This window comes from Mastigoproctus giganteus, chromosome 9 (genome assembly GCF_048544385.1).
Source record: "Mastigoproctus giganteus isolate SK-2022 chromosome 9, ASM4854438v1, whole genome shotgun sequence".
Taxonomy (NCBI): domain Eukaryota; kingdom Metazoa; phylum Arthropoda; class Arachnida; order Uropygi; family Thelyphonidae; genus Mastigoproctus; species Mastigoproctus giganteus.
In genome coordinates, this window is record NC_143583.1 from 50,016,896 (window position 1) to 50,042,431 (window position 25,536).

General features: G+C 36.0%; 1 protein-coding gene across 1 annotated transcript in view; it reads left to right on the plus strand.

Annotated features, from left to right (window-relative positions):
* The first annotated feature begins 4,431 nt into the window (after positions 1-4,431).
* Positions 4,432-25,536, plus strand: part of LOC150080211 (protein timeless homolog) — a 734,420-nt gene continuing 713,315 nt past the window's right edge. Inside the window, exons 1-2 of the mRNA XM_090380646.1 lie at positions 4,432-4,532; positions 19,137-19,201. Coding sequence (XP_090236772.1) covers positions 4,437-4,532; positions 19,137-19,201 — 161 coding nt within the window. The 5' untranslated portion in view covers positions 4,432-4,436. The remainder of the gene's footprint in view (positions 4,533-19,136; positions 19,202-25,536) is intronic.

The following is a 25,536-nucleotide window of genomic DNA, read 5'->3' on the forward strand; positions in this document are numbered from 1 at the left end:
TGAGAAAAAATAAATAAAATTTCGAAACTATACTAAGTAAAAATATATCTATATTTAGGAAGGTACAGAAAATTTTTATTTTTGAGTTACACCTCACAGGTGCAGTGCCAATACTACAGGGCTAAAAATAGATTAATGGTGATGCTGGTTGAGAATGCTGCTAGCAGCTTCTAGCTGAAGTTCCTGTTAGTCTATACCACTCAAAAAATTTCAAATCTATTAGGGAATTTATTAAATCAAGGTTGCCAGTCATGTCAAAATCTAATAAGAAGGCATGGGTCACTAGAATTCTTTTTTAAACATGGTCTTTGGATTATTCTTGTCCAGCAGTTAAACAGTATTGTGCAGCCATTAAAGCTTTTTTTTTTTTTTTGACATTGGATAACATCCCACCATCCCATTTCTCTCAGTGTAAAAGTAATTTTTATACCCTTTAATATCACTTCTCACATCTAACAATGGACCAGAGTGTAACAGCAGTTTTTAAGGCTTATTACGTAAGGAGGATTTTCTCTCAGGCTATTAAGATATCTAAGAAATTTTATTTACATTAAAAAACCTGGAAAGATACATCTTGGCCTTTGATGCCCTTGTGTCTTAAAAACCCTTAAACAACAACAACAACAACAATAGCTATTAAGGATGTGAATGAGAGGGAAAATGCACCAAGCTTTAAGGAATTTTGGAAAAGAGTCAGTGCTAATCATGCCATTGATAACATTGAAAGTGCCTGATAGGAACTGTAAGAAAAATTGGAGTGTGGAGAAAGTTTTGGGAGGGCTGGGATGTGTTGAGAAATTCCATGGTTTTGATATCAAGGTAATTAAAAACAATGTAGCAAGGATATTAGGTTGCATGATATAGAATCTCAAGACATACAAGAGCTTATTGAGAACCAGAAAGGTGGCTTAGGCATTGGCAAACTCATGGAAATAGCTGCTGAACAGGAGAAAGCTCTTTAAGACATCAAAAAGGAAAAAAATAAGGAAGAAGGAAGGAAGAAGAAAACTTCCTCCTTCCTAAAGGCATGGCTGAGGCTTTCCGTAAGCTTGATAAATGCCTTTCGTACTTTAGAAATAATGATGTAGATATGGAGATATCCCTTTGTGTGCACTTGAAAATGCAGTGAGTCATTACAGGGTAATCTATAGCAACAAGAAGAATGCCAAATTACAACTCTTTCTGAATTTTTTCTTTACTTCTAAGGGAGATCAGCCTTCAACATCTGTTGTGCTGCTGCTGCTGCAGAAAAACCTTCCCCATAAGAATCCTACCCTTCAAGCTCTTTCACTATGTTTAACATTCTCAGATTGTTAAAAACCATGGATTTTAACAGTCTGAGAATGAACAGTATGAAAGTTGTTATTGTGAATAAAGTAAATTCAGTATATAGAGTTTTATCATTTTATGATGTTTTCTTGTATTTTCTTACACACATTTTATGTTTTAATATGTAATTTTATATTTAAAGTTTTGTATATGAAAGTTGAATGTATCAGTTATATTTAATAAGATACAGAGAAATTGTGTTATGAATTAATCATTTAGAAATGTTGGCCATACCAACTAGTTATAATTATTTACAGTAATTTTATTTTATTTATTTCGTATGATGTGATCAATACACGAAGGAACCAGTTTTTTCCTGCTTCCTTCGTGTATCGCGGCCGGGATATCCAACCAACCGGTTGGTTCGGCACCATCGAGATATCCAGCCCGAGGCGGGAATCGAACCCGCGACCTTTAGGTTGCCAGGCAGACACTTTACCTACCCGGCTAGCCCGGTCGGCATTTACAGTAATATTTTCTTTGGTTATATCTCCCCTACTTAACATGGATTCACTTAATGCTGTGTCTTTACAGTGCCAGTTAAGAGCACTAAGTGGGGATGATGCTGTATATGTAAGTTTCAATTAATGGTAATGAAATGTGGCCAAATGGAGAAAAACAGCCAACTCTTCAGATTTATTAGAGAGAATCTGTCTTTGCCTTTATTTTTTTTAATTGTCTTTTGTCTCACCATTGTAATATAATTGGTGACAAGGAGTTTCTTTTTCTTTTTTTTTCACACAAAAAGGTAAAACTACTACATTAAAATGGAATTTTAAAAATTTTGTGAATTTCTTCTTATTTTTGTTGACAAATTGGTCTTCAGCATGCATTGCACACCTGACAACTATATTGCAAAACAGAAGTCTGCATTGCATAATAGAAATCCTGTATAATAACATTACGGTCTGTAATGACTGATCATTTCATGATACTTGTGTGATAAGAAGTTATTATCTGTGGCTTTCAGTGATATGCCAAAGAAATACATTGTAAAATTTCAGATGCACATATACAAGATTAGATTTTGCACTTATTGTAAAACCCAAAAAAGCTCTTTTGCTTTGTGTACTGTACGTAATATGATTTTTCAGTTTCAAAGAAATATGCATAAGCACATTACATAGAAATATTTCTATGTAATGTGCAATACATAGAAAGAAATGTGAAGATAGATGTAGTATTTCATAGTGATGATGTCATATGTGCCAAATGTTTATTTGCATATTTTGTCAAAAATGTGATCTTCCTCTGTCCTGATCATGCAGGCATGCTGTTCAGAAGTGTTTTCTGATATTGAAATAGCAAAAAAAATAAAAAAAAAAGATTGTGGAAAAGTAAAAACAATATTCACATTGCATACATAGAGAAAGAAGAGACTATGAAATATTAACCGTCCTAAATTGCTACACATTGTTGTAATCAAAATGATTCCAGGCTACAGTATATCCCATTGAGGTGACCTTATGTAATTAAAAAAAAAAAATCGTCAAATCAAAAGCAGCTTGCTGTTAGTGTCAATAGTGGAAGGTCACTCTGCAGGGTAAAACATTGGTCATCTTTCTGTACAACCTGAAAGCGTATGAGATTCCTTCAAAAAACTCTGTGCTACTTAGTGTTGATAATGTGCCTATTATGGAGTCTAAATACTGGAGGTATAAGGATATTAAAAGAAAAGATGGTAATAGACTATCCTTGTTATCTTATTAACATTTACTACTATCTAGAAAGAAGATAGATTTTATCTTTTGTGACAAGTTTCTAAAAGGAATGATAGATCTAAAAATTTCAACTCATGCATGCCACTGAATTAAAAATGATTTTGAATCATTCAAGCCCGTGTTGACTGTAAACTCCTTTAAATACGTAATTAGACTGATAGGATGGTGGCAAACTTTTGATAAGTATAAGAAGAGGTTCGAAGTTGAGAAAAGCAATATGGAAAATAATTTGGTAACACTTTACAGAGTTACCAAAGTGAAAAGCACAAGTGATCACTAATTTTGAGATCCAGTTCATGATGCAAAACTTTTGAAAGAAGGCAAATTGTTGGACTTGAGAAAGAGAACTTCTGAATTGTAAACATCGGGCGAAAGCAACCCTAAACATGCCAAGCAGGTTGATAATTCTAGGCATGTTATTCTCACTCGTGTAGCAGAAAGTTTGTTCATGTTCTTTCCTTCTGGCTTGAATAAAGCAATTTGCATGTTCAAATCTGATCCAACCCTAGCTCTTCAATCCAATATACCTCACATTTATGTACTGAGGTTGTTACTCTCTTAGATATGTTACAAAATGTTATATGGATTGTTATTGATTACCATATCAGACTAAATCAGAAAAATTATTCTAACTTACCATGGGAATTTCTACTGCCCAGGTAGTGAAGAGTCTAAAACAAGAGAGAAGATTCTGTCCTCTGGTTCAGCAAAGAAGTATTGTATGTAATTACATGGTGGACAAATTCCCAACAAAAAATTAATTTCTTATAAATGTTGAGGTAGTACAAATTTCATCAACTGTATCATTTTTAAATTTGAAATTTTTTGTGGAAACTTTTCCATTACTTCTAGTTGTCAAAGAATTGATGTACATTGGTTCTTGTTTGGGGATCTGACAAGTGCATAAGGAGGCTTGATATATATAACAAATTATTCCAAGCCATGCTTAACATTTTAACAATTCCTCACGCAATGAAATCACCAGAAAAGCAACCAGAGGAGAGATTCAATCATCAGTTTTCAGAACAATAAATTTTACAATAAAGATCCACTGCTATCAGAACTGGGAAAGTTAGTGCAAAACTTAAATAACAGTGGATATCCATTACATTTTGAATATAACAAAAAAGAAAAGAAAAAGAACTGATAAAATATAAAAAATAACATAAAATATAAAAAAAACATAGTTCCATATTTTAAAGGTATTAGTGAAAACCTAAGAATAGGTTTTCAGTATTGCATATTTAAAACTATTAACAGAATTGATTAATATTTTTAGGGACATATCAGCCCTCTATTTATAACATTTCATTAATGTCTAGAATAAAATTAAATGCAGTTTAAAATAACTTGAGTTTCTTTAACAGGGCACTTCATATGTCTGGTATGGAAGATTTGTTGCTCTACCTTTCAGCTTCTGAAGAGGAAGAACAATACTGTTTCCATGTTCTAGAGATAATTTCACTTATGTTCCGGGAACAGGCAAGTAAAGATATAATGTAATGGGGAACCTAGAAGATACATAGAAAATTAAGAAAGAGAAAGAATAAAACATAATAGGCATTATATTAATAAAACACTGCACATATACTATTTTAATATTTTAAATTTCCTTGATGTATACTACTTATTGATGAAATTGCTTCACCGGAAAGAGTTTGTATATTTGTGTACTAAGCATATTGTGCATAGCCAGTACAAGGAAGACATTATTACATTTTTAAGTCATTATTACACAGAGAAATTTATTACACATTATTACACAGAGAAAGACTGTATAGGCACTTAATGTTAAGGTTGCATTGAATTTATCATGCTATTCTGAAGTTTCCTTATGTATACTGCTTATCATTGAATTTGCTCCACCTAGAAAGGGTGTATATTTAGCTCATATTTTGCATAAGAACAAGTATTGATGGCCTGATATAGCAAAGTAGTCAGGTAGAGTGTAGTAGCACACACTCTTTGAATGGAGTCTGTGTGACTGCTAAATATGGTTAACAGTTGTATTCATGATTTATTGTAAACTCTTCTAACCTGGTGGTCATGCCAGGGTATAAACAAGAATATCTACATTTACTGTTTATGTAAGGAAGCAGTGGTTAAGTTTGTAAGTCAAAATGAATTATTACCCTCAGAATATTACTAACATCAATATTGCATGGGGTCCCCACAGGCAGTGATACCTGTCACTGTATTGTGGAATAATGTTTACCCCAACACAAAGACTGTACTTTGGCTGTAAGCTAGATGACAGTTTAAAGTGATTGAGGGGCAGAGATAAGTGTGCCTTCCCTCACAGTCCAGATATTAACTATTTCAGACAGATTAGGTGACCTTGCAGACCAGCAAAGCATGTCAAGACATCACAAAGACAATGTTAAGTGATGTGGGCAGGCATCATCTTATTGGAATGTTGTCTGTGATGGAGCAGGTAGATGCATGTTTTTGAGGATGTAATAGTGTAATGTTGTGTTTTCAAAGCATTTTTAGTATTGATGGGTGGTAACCTTTGTTGTGTGTAATCCATATCCTCCAAACTCTTCCATTATTCACGTGTCTTTTATGGTTTTCTGGCAAACTTATATTTCTTCTGAATTTTATTATTTTTTTTAATAACTAACAAAAGATTTATTTGCACATTTTTTAATTTTGCAATTTAGTGTTGCAAACACTAAATTGCTATTGTATTATGTGGTGTGGATTTCAAAGCAAGTATTAGATGGTTCTGAAATTGATATTCATCATCATCATCATCATCAGCCATTTTCGATCCACTGCAGGATGAAGGCCTCTCCAGCAACTTTCCAGTTCCTTCTGTTTTGAGCACTGGCCATCCATTTACTACTCAAAAACTCATGAATTTCATCTATCCATCTCCGCCTTTGTCTTCCAGGTTTTCTTCTAGCTCCTCTTGGGTACCATTCTGTTATTTTCTTAGTCCATCTGTCATCATGTCTTCAAGCTATGTGTCCTGCCCAAGACCATTTTAGTTCTTTAGTTTTGATAAGAATGTCCTTTACTTGAGTTTGCTGCCTAATCCATGTGTTTCTCTTCTTATCTAACAGTCTGATTCCCAATATAATTCGTTCCATTCTTCGCTGTGTAGTTCTTAGCTTCTCTTCCATTCTTTTGGTGAGTGCCCAAGTTTCACTTCCATAAGTCATGGTGGGGAGTATACATTGGTTCATTATTTTACGTTTCAGACAAACTGGGATATTGCTCTTCAGTATGTGACTATATTTCCTGAATGCTATCCATCCAAAATTTATTCTTCTCTTGACTTCCAGCCATTTATCATTATTACAGCTAATAACTTGTCCCAGATAAGTATATGACTCCACCTTTTCAATTACTGCTCCTTCAATCATTATTTCCCTTTCTGTGGCATACTTGTTCATCATTACTTTTGTTTTAGCCATATTCATCTTTAGTCCAAAATCCTTACTAACTGTGCATAACTGATTAAGATTTTCCTCTAATTCTTTGGGATCGTGGCTTATGATCACAATGTCATCTGCAAATCGTAAATGGTTTAGGTACTCTCCGTTCACATTGACTCCTTTCTGCGACCAGTCTAATCTTCTGAAAGCTTCCTCAAGGGCAGCAGTAAACAGCTTCGGAGATATTGTGTCTCCTTGTTGAACTCCTTTCTCGATTTTAAATTTGCTACTGTCTTTGTCTAGTCTAATAAAGGATGTAGCACTCTCATATATTTTATTCAAAATCATAATATATGGAGTATCTATGCTTTGTCTTTCCAGTGCCCGAAACATTGCCTTATGCTGTATGGAGTCAAATGCCTTTTCATAATCCACAAATGCCAGGCATAATGGTGTTTTATATTCATTTGCTTTCTCCATTAGCTGTGATATTACGTGAAGGTGATCCATAGTTGAGAATCCTGTCCTAAAGCCAGCTTGCTCTTTCGGTTGATTCTCATCAAGTATTCTTTCTAATCTGTTAGTAATGACCCTTGTGAACAACTTGTAGATATGGGATAACAAGCTAATTGGTCTATAATTTCCAATTTCTGATTTATCTCCTTTCTTATGCAGCAAAACTATGATTGCATTATTCCACTGCTCAGGCATCACACCTTTTCTAATGCACTTTGTGAAGAGCCTTGCCAGTTTTTGTGTTATGTCTCTTCCTCCCAATTTTAACAACTCCACAATAACTTCATCTTCCCCCGGGGCTTTCCGATTCTTCATTTTATTCAATGCATGTTCTACCTCATCAGGAAGAATATCGGGTATGTTGTATGTGTTGCTACTTTGCAATCCATCTTCCCCACTGCTGGTATCATTCCCTCGCTCCTTGTATAATTCTCTATAGTAGTCTTCTGCTATTTGAATTATGCCTTCTCTGCTGTTTATAAGTACACCATCGCTATTCTTCAGTTTCAGTATCATTTGTCTTTCTGTATTACTGCTCATGGCTGCTGATTTCAATCCTTTGTTTTCCCTTAATGCTTGTTCTACTTTTCTTGTGTTAAATCTTCTTATGTCCTCTCTGAGTCTCTTTCTAATGGCTTTGCATAACTCAGTATACTCAATTTTCTCCCTGTCAGTGTTTTTCTTGCTCTTCATTTGTCGTCTTTGGTTCATCATGACAAGTGTTTCTTGACTAATTTTTTCTTCTTTGGATTTCTGTTTCCCTATAGGTTTCTTGGGCTTTATCACTTTCAGAAATTTGTAATATTCCTCGTCGATATCTTGGTCCTGAGCAGTCTGCAGAAGCTCAAACTTGTTCTTAAGTTCCAGTACATACTGCTTTTTCTCCTCCTCTGTTATTTCAAAGACCTTTGTATTATTTACTTGAGTCAGTTTTTTCCTTTCCTTTCCTACATCTATATCAAGTGTACATCTTACCATTCTGTGATCACTTCCAACATTTACCTTATTCAGGATGGTAACATCATTCACAATATATCTTCTGTTAGTGAGGATGAAGTCGATTTCATTAGTTGTTAATCCATTTGGACTCTTCCATGTCCACTTTCTGTTCACCCTTTTCTCGAAAAAAGTGTTCATTACTGACAGTCCTTGAGATTCTGCAAATTCCACAAGTCTTTCACCTCTTTTATTTCTTTCACCAATTCCAAAATTTCCTATAGTTCCTCTTTCTGCGCTGTTTTGCCTTTTTCCAACCTTAGCATTGAAGTCCCCCATAATAATAGTGTAGTGGGTTTTCTGTTCATCTAGAAGACTCTCAATTTCAGTGTACATTTCTTCAACCTCTTCATCATCATGGCTCGACGTTGGTGCATAAATCATTATAATCTTTAGCTTGTACCTCTTAGAAATCTTGAATATTAGTCTTGCCACCCTTGGTGATGTACTTTTGAATTCCAAAATGTTGTTTTTAAAATCTTTATGGACCAGAAACCCAACTCCACCTTCACTCCTTTCACTGTTTCCATTGGTGTACAGCAGATTTCCACTTGATAAACTTATAAGTGATTCATTTCTTCTTCTTGTTTCAGCCAAACCGATGATATTCCAATTCACATTTTCTAATTCCTTTTCCAGCTCTAATATCCTGTCTTCACCAATGAGTGATCATACGTTATAACAGGCCAAGTTCAATTTCCGTGCATGGCAGCCTGGTCGTACCCAGAGATTCTTAGCACCCTCTGCTTCCACTCTGATCCTCTCGCTGCCGTAAGAGGGAGAGTGAAAGCTGCTGGGGACTGAGGGCCATTTGTATTGTTGTGCTCTCATTGCTGGAGGGTTTGGTCTTTTCCTCTTCGCGCTGACCAGGCGTCTTGAAGAGAACCACTCTACACGTTCGTTGCCACCTAAGTGACGTAACAGGGCTTACCATCGAGAAGGTGTGCATGAGTGGATTTTAGGGAGGCAGGCCAACCGGACTTCTCCTAAATCTTCTGTAATAGAGAGATATTGGATCCATCAGTGTTTTAGGCTGAGTGACTAATTTTTCCACTGCTGTTACCTGATACCTGTTCAGGTATCAGGTAACCTGTTCAGGATACCTGATACCTGTTCCCCTCTAAGCCCCCCTTTGATATTAAATTGATATTATCCATATTAAATATGCAGTTACATGTTTCATGTGGATAATGTCATTTGTATGCTCATTATATGCTTTTAGTTTCTCTATCTTGGATTTGCATAGAGAAACTAATTTTTGCGATTTGTTCACTGGTAAACAGTTACTTCTCCAAATTATTTGCTTGTAAAAATTTTGAAATGCTTGTTTTCGGATTGATTTCAACCAGTTAATGATTTGTTTTGATTTCTCTTCTGTAACTATTATTTCTCCAAATGTATCAGGTATCGAGCATTAGTGCAGGAAAAAAAATTCTTCCATTTTATAGGTAGAAAAAAGAGGTATTTATTTTAAAACATTCTTCACCGCTTAGTAGCCTAGAAATTGTTCATTAAATCTTATATCTATGCTTGTGAAGAGTTGTTGACAATAAAGATATTTAATAGTAGTCTGTATACAAAATGTGATAGCCTGCCTTGATCTTTTTTGACTGGCACAGTCATGACAGTTGTTTATTTTGCTCTATGTCGAAAATGCCTGGGTTTAAATCCTGTCAAGGTGAGGAATATTTATGGTTTTTTCATACTAGTTGAGTTAGTCAATCATCTGGGGGCTTTTCTTTCAGAATTACTCCAGTTTCTGATGGGATTTGAGTCCAGACCTCTCAGATGAGTGGCAAGTAGCAAATCAGTATAATGTCATGGAGGACCTGAACGTGTCTGAGGTATTACACTTACTGACTCTCTCTCTCTCTCTCTCTCTCTCTCAGCATGAGGCACCTCCATAGCCAGGTGGGAAGGAGCAGCAGTGCGTAGCACACGCATCTTGATTAGACTGGGGTTCGAGCCCATCACCACCAAATATGGAGGATGCGGAAAGGTCAGGGAATGACCACTGCATATCCCGGAGCAATATGGTCTTAGTTGCTCCTAAAAACCAAATAACTAACTTTCAACATGATACAAACATAATCTTTAATTGCACATATGCACACCACTGCTTAAGTGCTTGTCAGTAGCTTTAGCACCTACTATAAAAACAAGATAACTGATCATGTGACTGCAGTGTTACCCACAGACTATTTTTAAGTCATTTCCATATTTTATCTGAACAAAGTCTATTTTGTGCAAATTTTGAAATAGATATATTCACTATTTCTAGATGGAGCAATGTCAAAGTAGAATAGTGTATATTCACATATGTGTCCTCAGAGAAACTGAGTGATCCCATTTGCAACATGATGCTTGCTAAAGAGACATGATACCATAGTTTACCAGTTAGGATGAATTATGACTGTCGTCCACATCTGAAAACAATAACAGCTGTTTTTTGGAACTGTGGAATATAGTTATTGCAGTTCTGTAACATTTAAGTGTAAAAGTAAAAAACTAAAAATTAAAATTATAGTTTAAAGTTAAAACTGAATCTTAACAAAGAGCTGGAAATTAACACATCAAGAAAGATTCCATAGTCATAGATGGAGTCAGCAAATGGAATTCAGATTTTTCTTTACCCATCAATTCTAATTCCTATTGCACTTTCCTTACAGCACCTTTTGTAATATGCTGTGCTTGTGATCTCTATTGTTTAATTAAAATTAAATTAAATTTAATTTTTACTTTAATTAAAATTTAATTAATTTTAATTTAATTGTTCCAGGCCACACCAAGCATTATTCTTATAATTTCTAGATTCCAGAATTTTGTTAATTATTCTTTGTCACTCCTTTGGAAGTGCCTTATTGCAATTATTATCAGTGACTGGAGTTCAGTTGGCGATATGATCAAAGATACAAAGTGCCTTTCTTATAGGTATTAAAATACTTGAGAATATAACCAGTTGGGCTGAGGCAGGAGGAGTATGGTTTCCGGGTCTTTCATCACACATATTGACATGTATGTTACTCTGTTTATTTGTGTAATAATTAATAAATCAGTACTATAAGTTTCGGTAGAAATTTAATTTTTTGCAGCAGTTTTCAAGGTTTATTAGTCTTTGACACCTTTACACCCTTAAGATTGTGTTTGTTACTATCATATTTTAAAAATATGATAGATTGGCAGCAATGATAATTGCTGCCAATCTTTGTTTTAGAATTGAGACTAGCTAGTTTCTCTGTTATTATCTTATGCTATGGAACTCAAATTACAAAATCAAGGTAAGGAAGAACATCTATTCTTGAGGTGAAGCATTTGAATTTGATACATTTACTATTCTCCATCACTTATCTTCATGTGTGACATGGCATTCTGTATTTTTAGCCACTGCCAGGTCATAATTTCACTCACAATTTTTCTAAAGACATTGATGAGTATACATTAACACAATGTCAGAATAGTATAATCAATTCAGTATTACTTTAATGCGGTCTCTATTTTGTGCATTATGAGGTGGGATCAAAAATTTTGGGTTCTGATTTGGCTAAGCGGAAAATAAGCTGCTCTGTTGTGTGATGATGAGCTCACTGCTAATGCATTTTTTTGTTGCACCACAGCCCACTACACTTGTTGCCACAGAACAGTTCATTTTCCACTTCTTGTATTTAGCAACTGATTTTATATCTTGAAATTGTGGCATTGTAGCAAGTTTCAACATGTTCAGTGATTCATCTATATTAGGGTTACCAGATGTTCTTGTTTCCGAGGACATGTCCTAGTTTTTAGGACATCCTCGCAGATTTTACACTTGCATCCTAGTTTTCTGTAATTTAAAAAATTATCTCATTATAAAATGAATTTTTATTAAATATTCTGTGCATTGCACCTTCGGTCCGTACAACAGAATAAATAAAAACCATGCGCTCGTTGCATTAAGTGGACCGTATTATCCAAAAATTACACAAATCAAATCATGACTTCTACCAAGTATCTCTCACAAATTCAATGGCACTCTGACAAGATCAAAAACTTATTTTGTTGGTACTTATAATTTAAAAATGGATTGTAAAACATTTTTAAATTACTTACTTTGTAAACCAAACTTACTGAAAATGATTGGCAGCAATGATAATTATGTATTGTAATTTTTTAGTAATAAATATAATTTTTAAAATATCCTCGTTTTTAAAACTAAAAATGCCCTAGTTTTTTTCCTGTTTTGTCCTAGTTTTTGTCTTGCTTTGTCCTAGCTTTTGAATTCTAAATCTGTAACACTAATCTATATGTAGTAATATGTGAATCACCCATTTATCTGTAGTCATTTGGATTAACATGCATTGAATAGAAGGTATTCGGTCTGAATTAAGTGTATTGAATAGAAGGTACTTTGTGTTTTATTGGATTTTAAAAAGTGATTTTTTTTTTCTGAGAAGCAAACTTGTGTAAAATTTTGTTTTGAATTAGGGGAAAGTACAACAGAAACCAATAGAATGTTACAAACATCTTTCAGAGGAAATGCTGTGTCATTTGAAGACTTCAATGGTTCACAAACACTAAAGAGAGCTACGTCTCTGTTAAAGATAATTCTTGCTCTGGCTGCCCTTCAAAAACATTCAATTATCATGTTTGTGAGTCTCATAAATCTATGTTATTTTTGGTGCTTAACTGTCTGTGAAGTTGCTAGCAAAATTGGTATTTCTTGTGGGAAGTGCAATGAATTTTTAATGCAAGGTTTGGGAATGTGACATGTGTCAGCCAGGTTTGCACCTCACATCCTCAATGATGATCATAGAGAGTGGCGAGTTCTTGTGTGTTGGGATCTTTGTGAACACATTACTGTTGATCCATTGTTTGTTTCTTCCATCAATACTGATAACAAACCATGGGTATAGTTAAGATGTAGAAAAATAGGCCAAGTCCTTATTAGAAGACACTGCCTTCTTCAATGCTCAAAAAATACAATCTTGACCAAATATGAAGATCATGCTTATTGTATTTTTCGATTCAGAGGTATTTTTCATTATGAGTTTGTCCTGCATGATTATGCATGAACCAGGAATACTACAAAAGCAGTTCTGTGGTAATTGCAAGTTATTGTTTCAGAGAAAACAGCCAGAAAATGGCTTCAGGAAATTCGCATTTGCATTAATGCCCTGCACTCAGTGCTTTCCATTCAAGAATTTCTTGGAATGTACTCTATCACTGTGAAACCCCCCCTAATCTGTCATACTCACCAGACAGCTCTTTCTGTGTAATTTTTTAAAAAATCTTTTTTTTTTTTCATGAACTTAATGTTCTCTTGAAATATCACAGATTTCCAATGACTGAGGAAATTGTTTGGAATGTATCAGAATTATTAACAATTCCAAAAAAAGTATAATTTTTTACTTTTAGGAATACTTTCAGTAGTTGAAATGTTGGAATCAGCGTATATACAGTGTCAAGAAGATTGCTTAAAAGGAGGGAAGTGTGTGCACGCCAGTTGTATGGACATATTTAGACAAGTCTTTGTCTGAATGTGGCAGACAATTGGAGTTGCTGAGCAAGTCCATTTGAAACATTATGCTGCTGAGCAAGCACACTCTTCTGTTATCTGACATGATCAAGACTGGTAGTTAGTTAACTGAAAAAGTAATTTAAAGCAGGAAATTATAAAAAGAAGTATACATACATACCTTAAGAATTTTAGTTGCGCTTAAAAATATATACTTGTATGTTCATTTACATGAAGTCAGTAATTTTTATCTGTTGAGATGATGAAATGTGTCATTTTTTCAGCATAGTCCCTCCATTTTTTTTTATAAACATCATGTTGTTGACTGTTAAATCAAGTTGTTGTTCAGTGTAATGTCAAGTTGTATCAAGGGTATTTTTGGATGTTGCATGAGAAATTTTTGGTTCTGGATTTCATTCAATCTCTGCTTCGTATTTAGATCCATGGTCTGTTTGATTTGGCTATCTTCCATAATTTCATTTTCCAACGAATTGCCAATTTTTTTTGAAAAACTTTGTTGAATCGATTGTTGTATATCTTGCTGTAAATCTTTGAAACACTCGGTTTTTCTGAAATCAGTTAAAATGTGTTCTTTTTTATCTTCTTTTAGTTCAGGCTTTTCATTAACATTGTCCATTGTAGGCTTTTCTCTAAGATTTAGTAAATGTTGAACTTGGAATTTCATTTGTGCAAGTGCTACATTGTAAACACAGCTTTGATATTGATAACTTTTAATGATTATATAAGAGCTATATTTCTGTCTTCTATTTTTTTCCAAAATTGAACTCAAAAAATTTTATCAATGTTAAACGTATGTCTAGATTGTAGAACTTCCTTGAGCCATAAAAAAAACATTACATTTGGTGGTAAAAATATGGACTTTATGTTCTCCTCTTTAGGTTCCTCAGAGTTGTGATCTGAAGGAGCATTATATCCAAAAAGAGAATAGTCTTTTTATGTAGGTCTGTTTTCTTCATATTCCTTTACAGATGGTGTAAATTTGTGAAAAAAATATTTGTGAATAATCCAGACTCCATCCTTGGTTATTTCTGCAGTATAATTGTGAGAGGTAATAAACTGATAGATGAACAATTTATATGTTTAAAAGCTCTAGGATTAGTTCATTTAACAACAACAAAAAACAGCAGTTTGTGAGTTTCAGTTGTATTTTTGCAGCAGCTTCAGTGATTCTGTATTTAGATTTTTTTATTCTGATGCTACAGGCCCACATTTTTTGCCATAATTTCTGTAGGTAATATTAAATTTAGACCTGTTTTGTCCATATTATAGAGTTGTTTCCCAATAAATTTTTCTTTTGTTGATAAATGACTTGAAATCATCTGTAAATTTTGAGCATTAGGCTGATCAGCAAATAACCTCCCTCCAGTAATACTCAATATATGAATACCATTTTCTCTAACATACAAACCATTGGGCACTTGCTATAAAACTTTCTGCGCCATCAATTATTTTGATGTAAGATTAAGATGCATAAATCATAGCCAAAATACATTTTTTACTATCTCTAATTTTGGTTTCTTTAAAGTGGAGCGAGAACCTAAGTACACTGTGAAACAGATTGAGTACAAAATCTTTCTAGATTTTTTTATCATTTTTTTCCAGTCTTTAATGCAGTTAATTCAACAGCAATATTTTTTAAAGACTCATCTTTTTAAAGACACACACACACACACACACACACTCTTCATGACCCTCCAAGAATTTGTACATCTATCCGATAGCCATCCTTCCTCAGCTTAAATTTATGCCCCCTCATGTGTAGTCTCAGCAAGAGGAAGAAAGCCATTCACATCAGCTTACTCAATTCATTCAAGGCCTTAATCAGATCACCCCGCAGGTGCCTTGTCTTCAGATGCTTCAGTTTGCAGAACAGAAGCCTTTCTAAGTAATAGCAATATTTTCTTCCCTTCACCAATCTGGTTGCCCTTCTCTGCACCTGTTCCAGCAGAAATACATCTTTCCTAAAGTGAGGCCTCCAGACCTATATACAGCCCTCTAGATGACTTAACAATGGCCTTGTACATAGGGATAATCACCTCCTTATCCCTACTAGCAAAGTTTCTGCATATCATTGACGAAACCACATGAGTTCTTCTGGCAGCACATGTCTACACTGCTCAGAGAATTCCATATCTGTCTACATAATTTCCCACAGGTCTCTTTCATTTTGTTCTACCCATTTTGTACTACCCTGAATGTAGTTCAACACAGTTGATAAGTTACTCTGAGATTACTGCTACCAATATTCAGTACCTTGCATTTGTCAATGTTAAATTTCAACTGCCATTTCTCAGCCCATCGACCTAATTTTTCTAAATCTTGTTGTAGTAGCATACTGTCATTACTGTTGTTAACCACCCTGCTAACCATTGTGTCATATGCAAACTTAGACATTAAGCCTGATATTCCTTCATAAATATCATTAATAAATATTGAAAACAACGAGTCCAGCACTGAACCCTGGCTAACTCCACTGATAACATTAGTTTATAAAGAACAATGTCAATTGATAACCACTCTGTCTTCTTCCACTTTACCATCCCATTATCCAGCAGTAACTTGCCCTTAATGTCACATTGCTCCAGTTTATATAGCAGTCTTTTATATGCAAGAGTATCAAAAGCCTTTCTGAAATCCAATTTATGATATCAAAATTATTTTTTGCATTCAGTTCTTTGGTTAGTGCATCTTAGTAACCTATCATATTGGTTAGACAAGGCCATCCCTTAACAAATCCATGCTGTGACTGCAGTATAATTGCAGGCGCCTCTGTAGCCAGGTGGGAAGGAGCAGCAGTTCTTGATTGGACCGGGGTTCGAGCTCGTTACCACCAAATACGGAGGATGCGGAAAGGTCAGGGAATGACCACCGCATATCCTGGAGAAATATGGCCTTAGTTGCTAATGCTCCAAATAAACAAACAAGCAGTATAATTGTATTCTTGTCCAGGTGGTCTTGCATTACTTCTTTAACCAGTGGCTCCAATATTTTTGCTGGAAGGGAAGCTAAGCCGAAAGCTCTGTAATTACTCATGTCACCTTTTAATTCCCTTTTATGAATTGGGGATACATTTGCACATCTCTAGTCCATAGGAACCTCCCCTGAAATCAAGGATTCTCTCGTAATTATAGCTAAAGGTTTGCTCACCTTCTTTGCTGCCTCTCTTATCATGATTGGATAGATCCCATCCACCTCAGGTGCCTTTTTTATGTTCAGCTTCAATAGTTTCTCTTCACTTTCCTTTCAGTTATCACAGTCATTTAGCTGCTCATTGGAGTTTGATAAACTTCTGACATCCCCTCCCATAAAGAATTCCTCATGTGTGAACATAGATTCAAAATATCTGTTCAGTTTGTCAGCAACCTGAGCAGGTTCATTAGCTGTTATCCCATTGAGATCAAGTGGTCCAATGTGATTCAACTCCCTTCCTTCTACTATTAATATATGCATAGAAGTCTTTGCTGGTTTTCTTGGCATTCTTCACCAGAGACTTCTCATAAGCTGCCTTAGCTTGCCTAACCTTCTTTGTGCCTTGATTACAGACTAATTAATATCTACCATAGACTTTTGTATCACCTGATAATTTATATGCATCCCATGCACTTTTCTTCTTTGTCATGTGTCTCAATAGTTTATCCGAGATCCATTTAGGCCTAAGCCTTGAACAGTATTTCTTCATTGGTATGAAAAGCCTAGTAGGATCTTTGATTGCTTCCAATTTATAATTTGCTGTTGGTAACATCAGCAGTTGGTCCTTGACAGTGATTATGTCTTTAACCAAATTCTACATGAATACACTGTGGTTGCTGCTACCCATTGGGTCTTTTACTCGCAGATTCTTAATGCATGTAGAATTGCTGCTGATAACCAAATCAAGAGCATTGTTTCCTCTTGTTGCTTCTCTAACATGCTGCTGTAGAAAACAGTCATCTAAGAAATCTATAAATGTTTTGCTTGTGTGTGTGTGTGACCAACCCACAAATTCCAGTCAACGTCTGGAAAGTTAAAATACCTCATTATAAGTCATTCTGATTTATTGGCCCACTCTGTATAACTGTTTGGCATACTCATCACAGCCATTAGGACTAGAAAACACCCCTACTCTCACTTTTGTTTTCCCAGTGCTTAAATTACACCAGGCTTACTCAACATTGCACTAGTCATTCATGTTGACTGGATGCACTGCCTTAGATTTAATATGCTTCTTAACTAAGAGCATAACCCCTGTTCCCCTCCTGTTCTGTTCTGTGTGTGTTCTTCCTGTATACATTGTACTTCCCATATTCAAATTCAGTAGCATTTATGTCTGAGTGACACCATGTCACCACTATCTGTCAATTTCTGCATTTGATGATTTAATCAGTACTTCATATATATCAGATTTATTTACAATGCTCCTAGCATTAGTGTTCATGCACATGTTCTTACTCTTAGTTACCCTTACACAGTCTATATATTCACTGGTTCCATGATGACTGATGACCCACAGCAGGGCCTAAAATCCCTGACACCTTGCTGTCCAGGTTGCTTGTTCCAATATAAATAATGCCAGAATCACTTTCACTTCTGCCTATGGCTCTATTATCTATTAGTCGGTGTATTCCCAAAGCTAGCAGTTTTCCAACCCACCTATCATTGCTCAATAGCATAAGCAAATATTGTCCTTCTATTTAAGTGTATCCCATTCCTGTAAAAACAGTCTCTCCTGTTAACAAGCATAGACCATGCTGCAAAAAATTCTACCCCATGAGCCTTGCACATTTCCTCTGGGACTGAATTGATTGACAAGGCTTTCAACATGTAATCCCTACTATTGTTTTTGGGCAGAATTGCAGTCACTTTCAAATTCAATCCTAATTAACAACTTTTTCCCAACTTTGATATCTGCCCTTTAACATCATCTACTGGCAGACATACCCTGATCCCATTCCACCTATCCTTAATTTTCATAGAAAAAACTTTTTATTTTCTCATCTGTATTTTATTAATTTACATAATATTCAATTAACTTACGTGCTATAATTAACAGATTTAAAAGAAACATAACTAACTTCTTGGGACAGGAGCCATGGTGTGCTACACTAACCCAGCTACAAGCATACTGAACTATTACCCATGGCACACTTCCATAGGCATCACATGGTATGGTTTAAATAGGGAAGGGAAGACTTAGTTAATCTGGTGAGTCAGTTAAGCAGAGGGTGGTCAAGTGGGCTTCTACTGTAAAAAAATTTAGTAACTTATCTCCATTTTCCCCAAATGTTACAGTTAAGGTAAGTTAGGCTAAGGAAAGTAAGAAAGGTCTCTATTGGGAACTGCAGAGTGAGTAGCGCTACCAATTAGTGAGTAGCAGTTTGTTGATTGAGGTTTCATAGACTGTTTATTAGCCATTGCCAAGACTTTAATAAAGAGTCTAAAAAACTATATTAGCAGTTTTTTTTTTTTTTTTTACTAGCAGTTCTCAACAGATTTTTAAAATTGTCTTTTGTTAATGATCTTTAACATTTATCCTTAGTGAATTTCATCTTGGAATAACAAAAAAAAAAGTTTTACCAAAAGAACTATTTTAAATTAAATTAATTTAAATGAATTAAATGAAATCACTAAAATTTAATTGTACTGTAGTTTTATTTTGTATGTCTTATATCATGTTTTTTATCTGTCTTATTTATTCTTTAGAATCCACAACAACTAGCTTCTGCTAGTCAGTGTCGTTCACAAAATGAAAAGGAGAAAGATCAAAGGTAAGGACTTCTTATTTTAATTTTAAAAAAATCAGTCACATAGTATGTTTCTCTGTACAGTAATGAATACCACCTGAATTAGCTAAATAATAAACTTTGAAATGTCTGTGTGACTCTAAAAACACAAAAAGTCATTATAGGAAGGAGAATGATGTCTTTAGCATGTTCAGATGACTTGCTAAGGTTTATTGGATGGGCTGATGAATTATCGGTCCATCCAATAAATGAATTAAGGACCTTGTGACCTAAATTATTTTATTTATGGCATTTTTTGATAGCAGTTTTTTTTTTTTTTTTATGAGAACCCCAAACACGAGAGGTATTATAACCTATAGTACTTAGTACCGTGCTTGGGTTGGAGGTTGAGAAGACGAAAGAAGATATTTGTTGATATTGGACTTGAACTTCTGTAGATTGTAATTTTCAGGAAATATGTATGAAGGAAAGTTGTTCCAGAAAACGGCAGTTGAATGAATAAATGAGGAAGATGAAAAGTTGGTTCTGTGGGTTTGAAGTTGGACAGTAAATGGATGTTGGCTGGTGGCGGCACATGTTCAGACTGTTTTGAAAGAGGGAGCGGGAATTATGGAAGCCAATTCAGAAGAACAGTGCCCATGGAAGTATCTGTAGAAGAGGCATGCAGCAGAAACAGAGCGTCTATGAGAAAGCGAGTGGAGAGACTCTGTTAGAGATGAATCATTAATTAACCTAACTGCCCTCTTCTGAATGGAATCAAGAAGCCTGAGAGAGGTTTTGGGGGCACCACCCCAGATGTGGGAACAATATTCCATGTGCGGATTTGCGATTTATACAGAGTGAGCAGCTGTTTGGGAGAAAAGTAACACCGAGAGCGAAAGAGAAAACCAAGTTTTTTAGATGCAGAGGAAGCAATATTTGTAATGTGCTTGTGCCAAGAGAGATTAGAAGTCAAGGTAATCTCCAAAAGAGATATATCATTTTGCCTAGAAATTGGAGTGTCACTAAAGATAAGCATAGGAGCAGAAGAATCCTTTTTGCGAGATATAAGACAAGATTGAGTTTTAGAAGGGTTGAAATCAACTAAGTTGTCTTTGCCCCACTGGAGAATTACCTGAAGATCGGCATTTAAGGAATTGGCAGCAGATTTTCGAGAACTTGAAGCTGATTGAGCTGGACAAGGTTTCTCAAAATGGAAAGTTGAATGCAATGTGCTATCATCGGCAAAACTATGGATAGGATTTCCAGTCAATGGAAGAAGGTCATTAATATACAAGAGGAAAAGAGTGGGGGAAAGAACCGAACCTTGGGGGACACCGGCATTAGTGGAGAAGTTAGAAGACAGAGAGCCATCTACCATCACCCTCAGTGAGCGATCAGAGAGAAAACTGGATAACCAATTACTAAAAACAGTTGGCAAACCATAAGATGGAAGCTTGTTTAGAAGACCTTTATGCCAAACACGATCAAAAGCCTTTGAGATGTCAAGAGCAACTACTTGTGTTTCACCGAACCTTTCCATTGAATTAGTCCATAAATGGGTAACATAAGCCAGAATATCACCAGTGGATCGACACTGACGGAATCCATACTGGCGATCATTGATCAGACGGAAGGTTTCTAGGTAGTTTAAGAGTTGGCGGTTAATTGATTTCTCCATTACTTTAGAAAGAGTAGAAGTAATTGCAATGGGACGATAATTGGATGGGAGGGATTTGTCACCCTTTTTAGGAACTGGCTGGATATGAGCAAATTTCCAAGCAGAAGGAAAAACACCTTTGGAATAAGAAAGTGAAAAAAGGCGGCAAAGAATAGGAGTAAGTTCAGGAGCACAGGTTTTGAGAACAAGTGGAGAAATACCATCAGGACCTGGAGCTTTCTTAGCATCAAGATTCATCAAAATCCTTCTGATATCCTTTTGACGGAAGACCACAGGAGGCATTGAATGGAGCATGTTAGGAATGGTGGGAGGTGTTTTACCAAGATCATTAATACATGAGCTCGAAGAAAAATGGGATGCTAGCAGGTCAGCTTTATCCTTGGCTGAAGTGACAACAGAACCATCTGGTTTGGACAGAGGTGGGAGCAGAGATGGGCAAAAGTTGCGGCCAATAGCTTTGGCAAGAGACCAGAATGCTCGGCTACCATTAGGTCAAGAAGCAAGTTTTCTACTCTTAGCCTGTTCAAACTCTAGTTTGGACTGATTAATAATTGTTGCTGCTTTACAATTGTTGCGAGCTTTGGTGTAAGCAGAAAATGAAGAATTAGAAACAAGCCAATTACGATATGCAACGTTCTTCTCTTGGACAGCCTTAGCACATTTATTGGAAAACCAAGGTTTAGATAAAGGACGAGATTTTAAAGTGGAGTGTGGGATAAAGGATTCCATTCCTGCAAGAATAATTTCACTGACACGATCTGAGCAAACGTTGACATCAGAAGTTTTGAAACAGTAATCAGACCAAGGAAAAGAAGAAAAGAAGTCTCGCAGGTCATCCCATTTTGCATTCTTGTAATGCCAAACAATACGAAGTTGGGAATAGGCATGAGATAAAGGTTCCATTGGAGAAGAGACAATCACCAAGTTGTGATCTGAAGTGCCTAAAGGACCTCTCACTTCAACCTTGTACTTAGAAGGGTTGTTTGTGAGAAAAAGATCAAGCGTATTGGCTGTATGATTAGGATTGTCCGGTATTCTTGTAGGTAAATGAACAATCTGTGCTAGGTCATTAGTAATTGCAAAAGCCTCAGCATCTCGACCTGCTGGGTCGGTGTGACTAGAAAACGGAAGCCAGCTGGAGTTGTGAACGTTAAAATCACCAAGGAAAATTACCTCACTGTTAGGAAAGTTGGACTGGAGAAAGTAAAGTTGCAAAGAGAGGAAGTCAAAGAGCTCCAAGTGATTAATGGAGTTGGGAGAACGGTAGAGACAACAGATGAATTTTACACAATGAGGTAGAGAGATTTTAAGCCAGAGAAGGTCAAAGAGAGGAGATTCCAAATTGCCAAGTCTCTGACAGGGAATATCAGAATGGACATATGCACAAGTACCACCTTTGAGGCGAAAGGAATCATACAGCAAATAATTTGGACATCTGAGATGAGCAGTAGTTGAATCAACTGATAACTGAGATTCAGTCAGAAAAAGTACATGGGGTTTGGAAGACTGCAAGTGGAAATGGACATCGTTGAGATTAGAATTGAGACCACGTATATTTGTGAAATGAATTAGGAAGTCCTTGGGAGGATTAGATCTTTTCGCAGATAAGCTTGCTCTATTATTTTGACAATTCATGGTGTATTCAATGGTAAGAAAAAGTGGGTGGGACATGCTGTATGAAGTAATGAAATTTTTGGATATGGGGTACATGTGGTAAGAATATACCCAGATCCTTAACATAACGTGGCCTCGACAATGCTCCCCGCATACACACTACTCGGACTCCCTCCAGTCACTATCTGGCAGAGTAGAGGTAGCAAGATTATACACTAGCTGATCCGGAAGCTTCCTAAAGAGTTACCAATAGGTTCAGTCCGGTGTACTAACTAGTGGCCGGCCTGCCTGCGAACACCGTTTTAGAGCTGTACCCTCGAAATGTAAGGAATATTGGATCTCGCCATGACATTCATCATAACCTCAAAAACCATCAATCATACTGCATGATGGAAGAGATAGGGAAGGGTTGGCCGGAACTTAGCTCTAGAGACTAAACATGGGTTCCACCACTTCAAGCCTCCAATAAGCAAAGTGGTGGTATTTCACCGGTTGATGAGAGTCATCTACCACCTAGTACTGCCTGGTAACATAGAGGGGCAGCGTTCCTCCATGTGGTGTGGGCGCCACACCTCGACCCCTGCTTACGTTGGTTCACACCTGGGTGGTCACCCACCATGTACTTGTGCATGAAGGTTATACCCAGGATTACTAACAGTCCCACCATCGTGAAGGTGCAAGCAGAGGATTTGGCTGTCATAGACCGTCCGGACTTCGCCGAAATTGGGTCCACTTTGACTTGAGTGTCACCCGAATATCAGTTCCATCAGCGTTTTAGACTCTCAGGTAGCAAGAACAGCTTGTCTGGCATATCTGAGAGAATGTCTGTGACAACCTCAAGGACCAGTGCAGAAATGTAAATTAAACTACTGTCAAAACAAAAACAGCTGTCAGTCATGCATTCTTGCTTGATTTCCTAATCACAGGGAGAGTGGATTTATTATAGACTTTCATAACTCTGGGAGTTTCAGCATTATAAACTTAGCTCTAGGTTTCCAGTGAGATTTTCACCGAGCAAAAGACTAAGGCAGTTTTTCAACACTTCAAAACCTGGCATGGTCTTTTTTTATTTTGAAATAAGTGTTATAATTGCCAATCTTTTCCAGAAAAGACCGGTCTCATCAACATTAAAAACCTGCCTAGAACTGTAGCTTTCATCCTTGATCAGCTTAAAACATAAGAATTGTGCTATACATTCAAAGCTTTGGTTACAGAAGCTATAAATGCATACATACCATTTAGAAAATATAGAATGAATAGGATGTTGAGATGGATGAATACAGAGTTGGCCAGTCTAATAGAGAAAAAATTATGACTTAGAAAAGCTACAGAATTATAGAAAATGTTGAGGCCTGTAACAGCTGCAAATTGATCTGTAATCATACCACAGGAAAGGTTAGGCTGGCCAAGGTAGACTAGGAGAAATCATAACTATTAGAGCAAAGAACAGAGACAGGGAGTTTTTCACACATGCGAATATAATGAGGATATATTCGAACATATGCGAATATATCGTCTAGGAATGAGACTATGAGTGTGAGGACGTAGACTTCTTGAGCTCCTGCAAACGGATGCTTTCTTAGAAATTTTATCATATTTTCGATTAATAAACATATTGATTTGTGTTTTACAAATGGATTAAATAGGCTTAATAGTGTTCATTAGCTTATTTTTTAAACTTAGCTAGCGATGTTGGAAGTTACGACTTGCTACTTGTACCGCTATTGTATAGGTGGTTTGGCCCGAATATTGTAGCATGTAACCAGTAGTCCAGAAGAATAGTAAGGATTTAATTGTAATAAATAAGTGGTTTGAAGGTTTCAATCACTTTTTTGGGCATATATCTTTTGTATTTAGCTAAGGATATAACTAATTTAACATTGCGATCATTATGGTATAGCGTAACTTGATAGCATATATCTTGAATTTGATAACTTAAAGTATTACGTAAATCTAGATAGCATAATACGTACCACATTAGTTTAGGTCACCACCAAATACGGAGGATGCGGAAGGGTCAGGGAATGACCACCGCATATCCCGGAGCAATATGACCTTAGTTGCTAATGCTCCTAAAAAAAACCAAATAACAAATAACATTAGTTTAGTATAGTATTCCATAGTCAAGTATAGTATAGTCAGTTAATCAATTAAATTTATTAACCTTATTAATTAATTTTCATTGTTGATTAATTAAATCATATTTAAATGGAAATCATGCCTCAGTCTGGCAATGTGCACAAAGTAGCAGGAGTACTGTGGCTCAGGGAAGAACCAAAGGAGGTGATTCTCCAACGCATCACAGCCAACAAAAATGTGCAACTTGTGAAATGTATGTGGACTTTCTGGAACAGGACATGATCTAGCCAAGGAAGATGTCTTTTTGTGCTAGGTGCACAGTGTGTCAAGAAATTAGGTGACAACTCAGTGTTCTGATGGACATCTATAAGAGTTTCAAGAGTAGGGTAGTTGCCCTCGAAGGAATTAAAATGGCGAGCCCATCAAACTCTCATCTGCCCAACTCAGTGCCAGAGCTCACTCTTGAACATCGTGCAACACAGTGGCAGAATGTGCTGGTCCCACGGGAGCTAGTTATTGTTAGTGATTGTATTATCAGAGAAATGAAAAATATATTGTGCAAAAAGGACAGGTGGAATATGACTAGGGTATGTGTGCCAGGGGCAAAAGTTGATGATGATGTAGAGCAGATATCATCTTTTAAGGGCAGAAAGGGTGATATTGTTGTACACGCTGGCACTAATGATATTAAGAGTAGAAGATCTGCAGATTTATTTAACAAGTACAGGTCAATGTTGAAAAAAAGTCGCGAGTTAGGGTTAAATTTGAAAGTGTCTGCAATTCTGCCCAGACATGATAGGAGGGAGTATATGATGAGTGCCTTGTCAATCAATTCAGCCCTAGAGAGAGATTGTGCAAAGCTCATTGGGTAGAATTTTTCTCAGTGTGGTCTGTGCTTGTTAACAGTAGAGATTGTTTCAACAGGGATGGGATACACTTAAATAGAAAGGGTGCAAAAATATTTACTGATGCTATCGAGGCAGTGTTAGATCGGTCGGAAACTGCT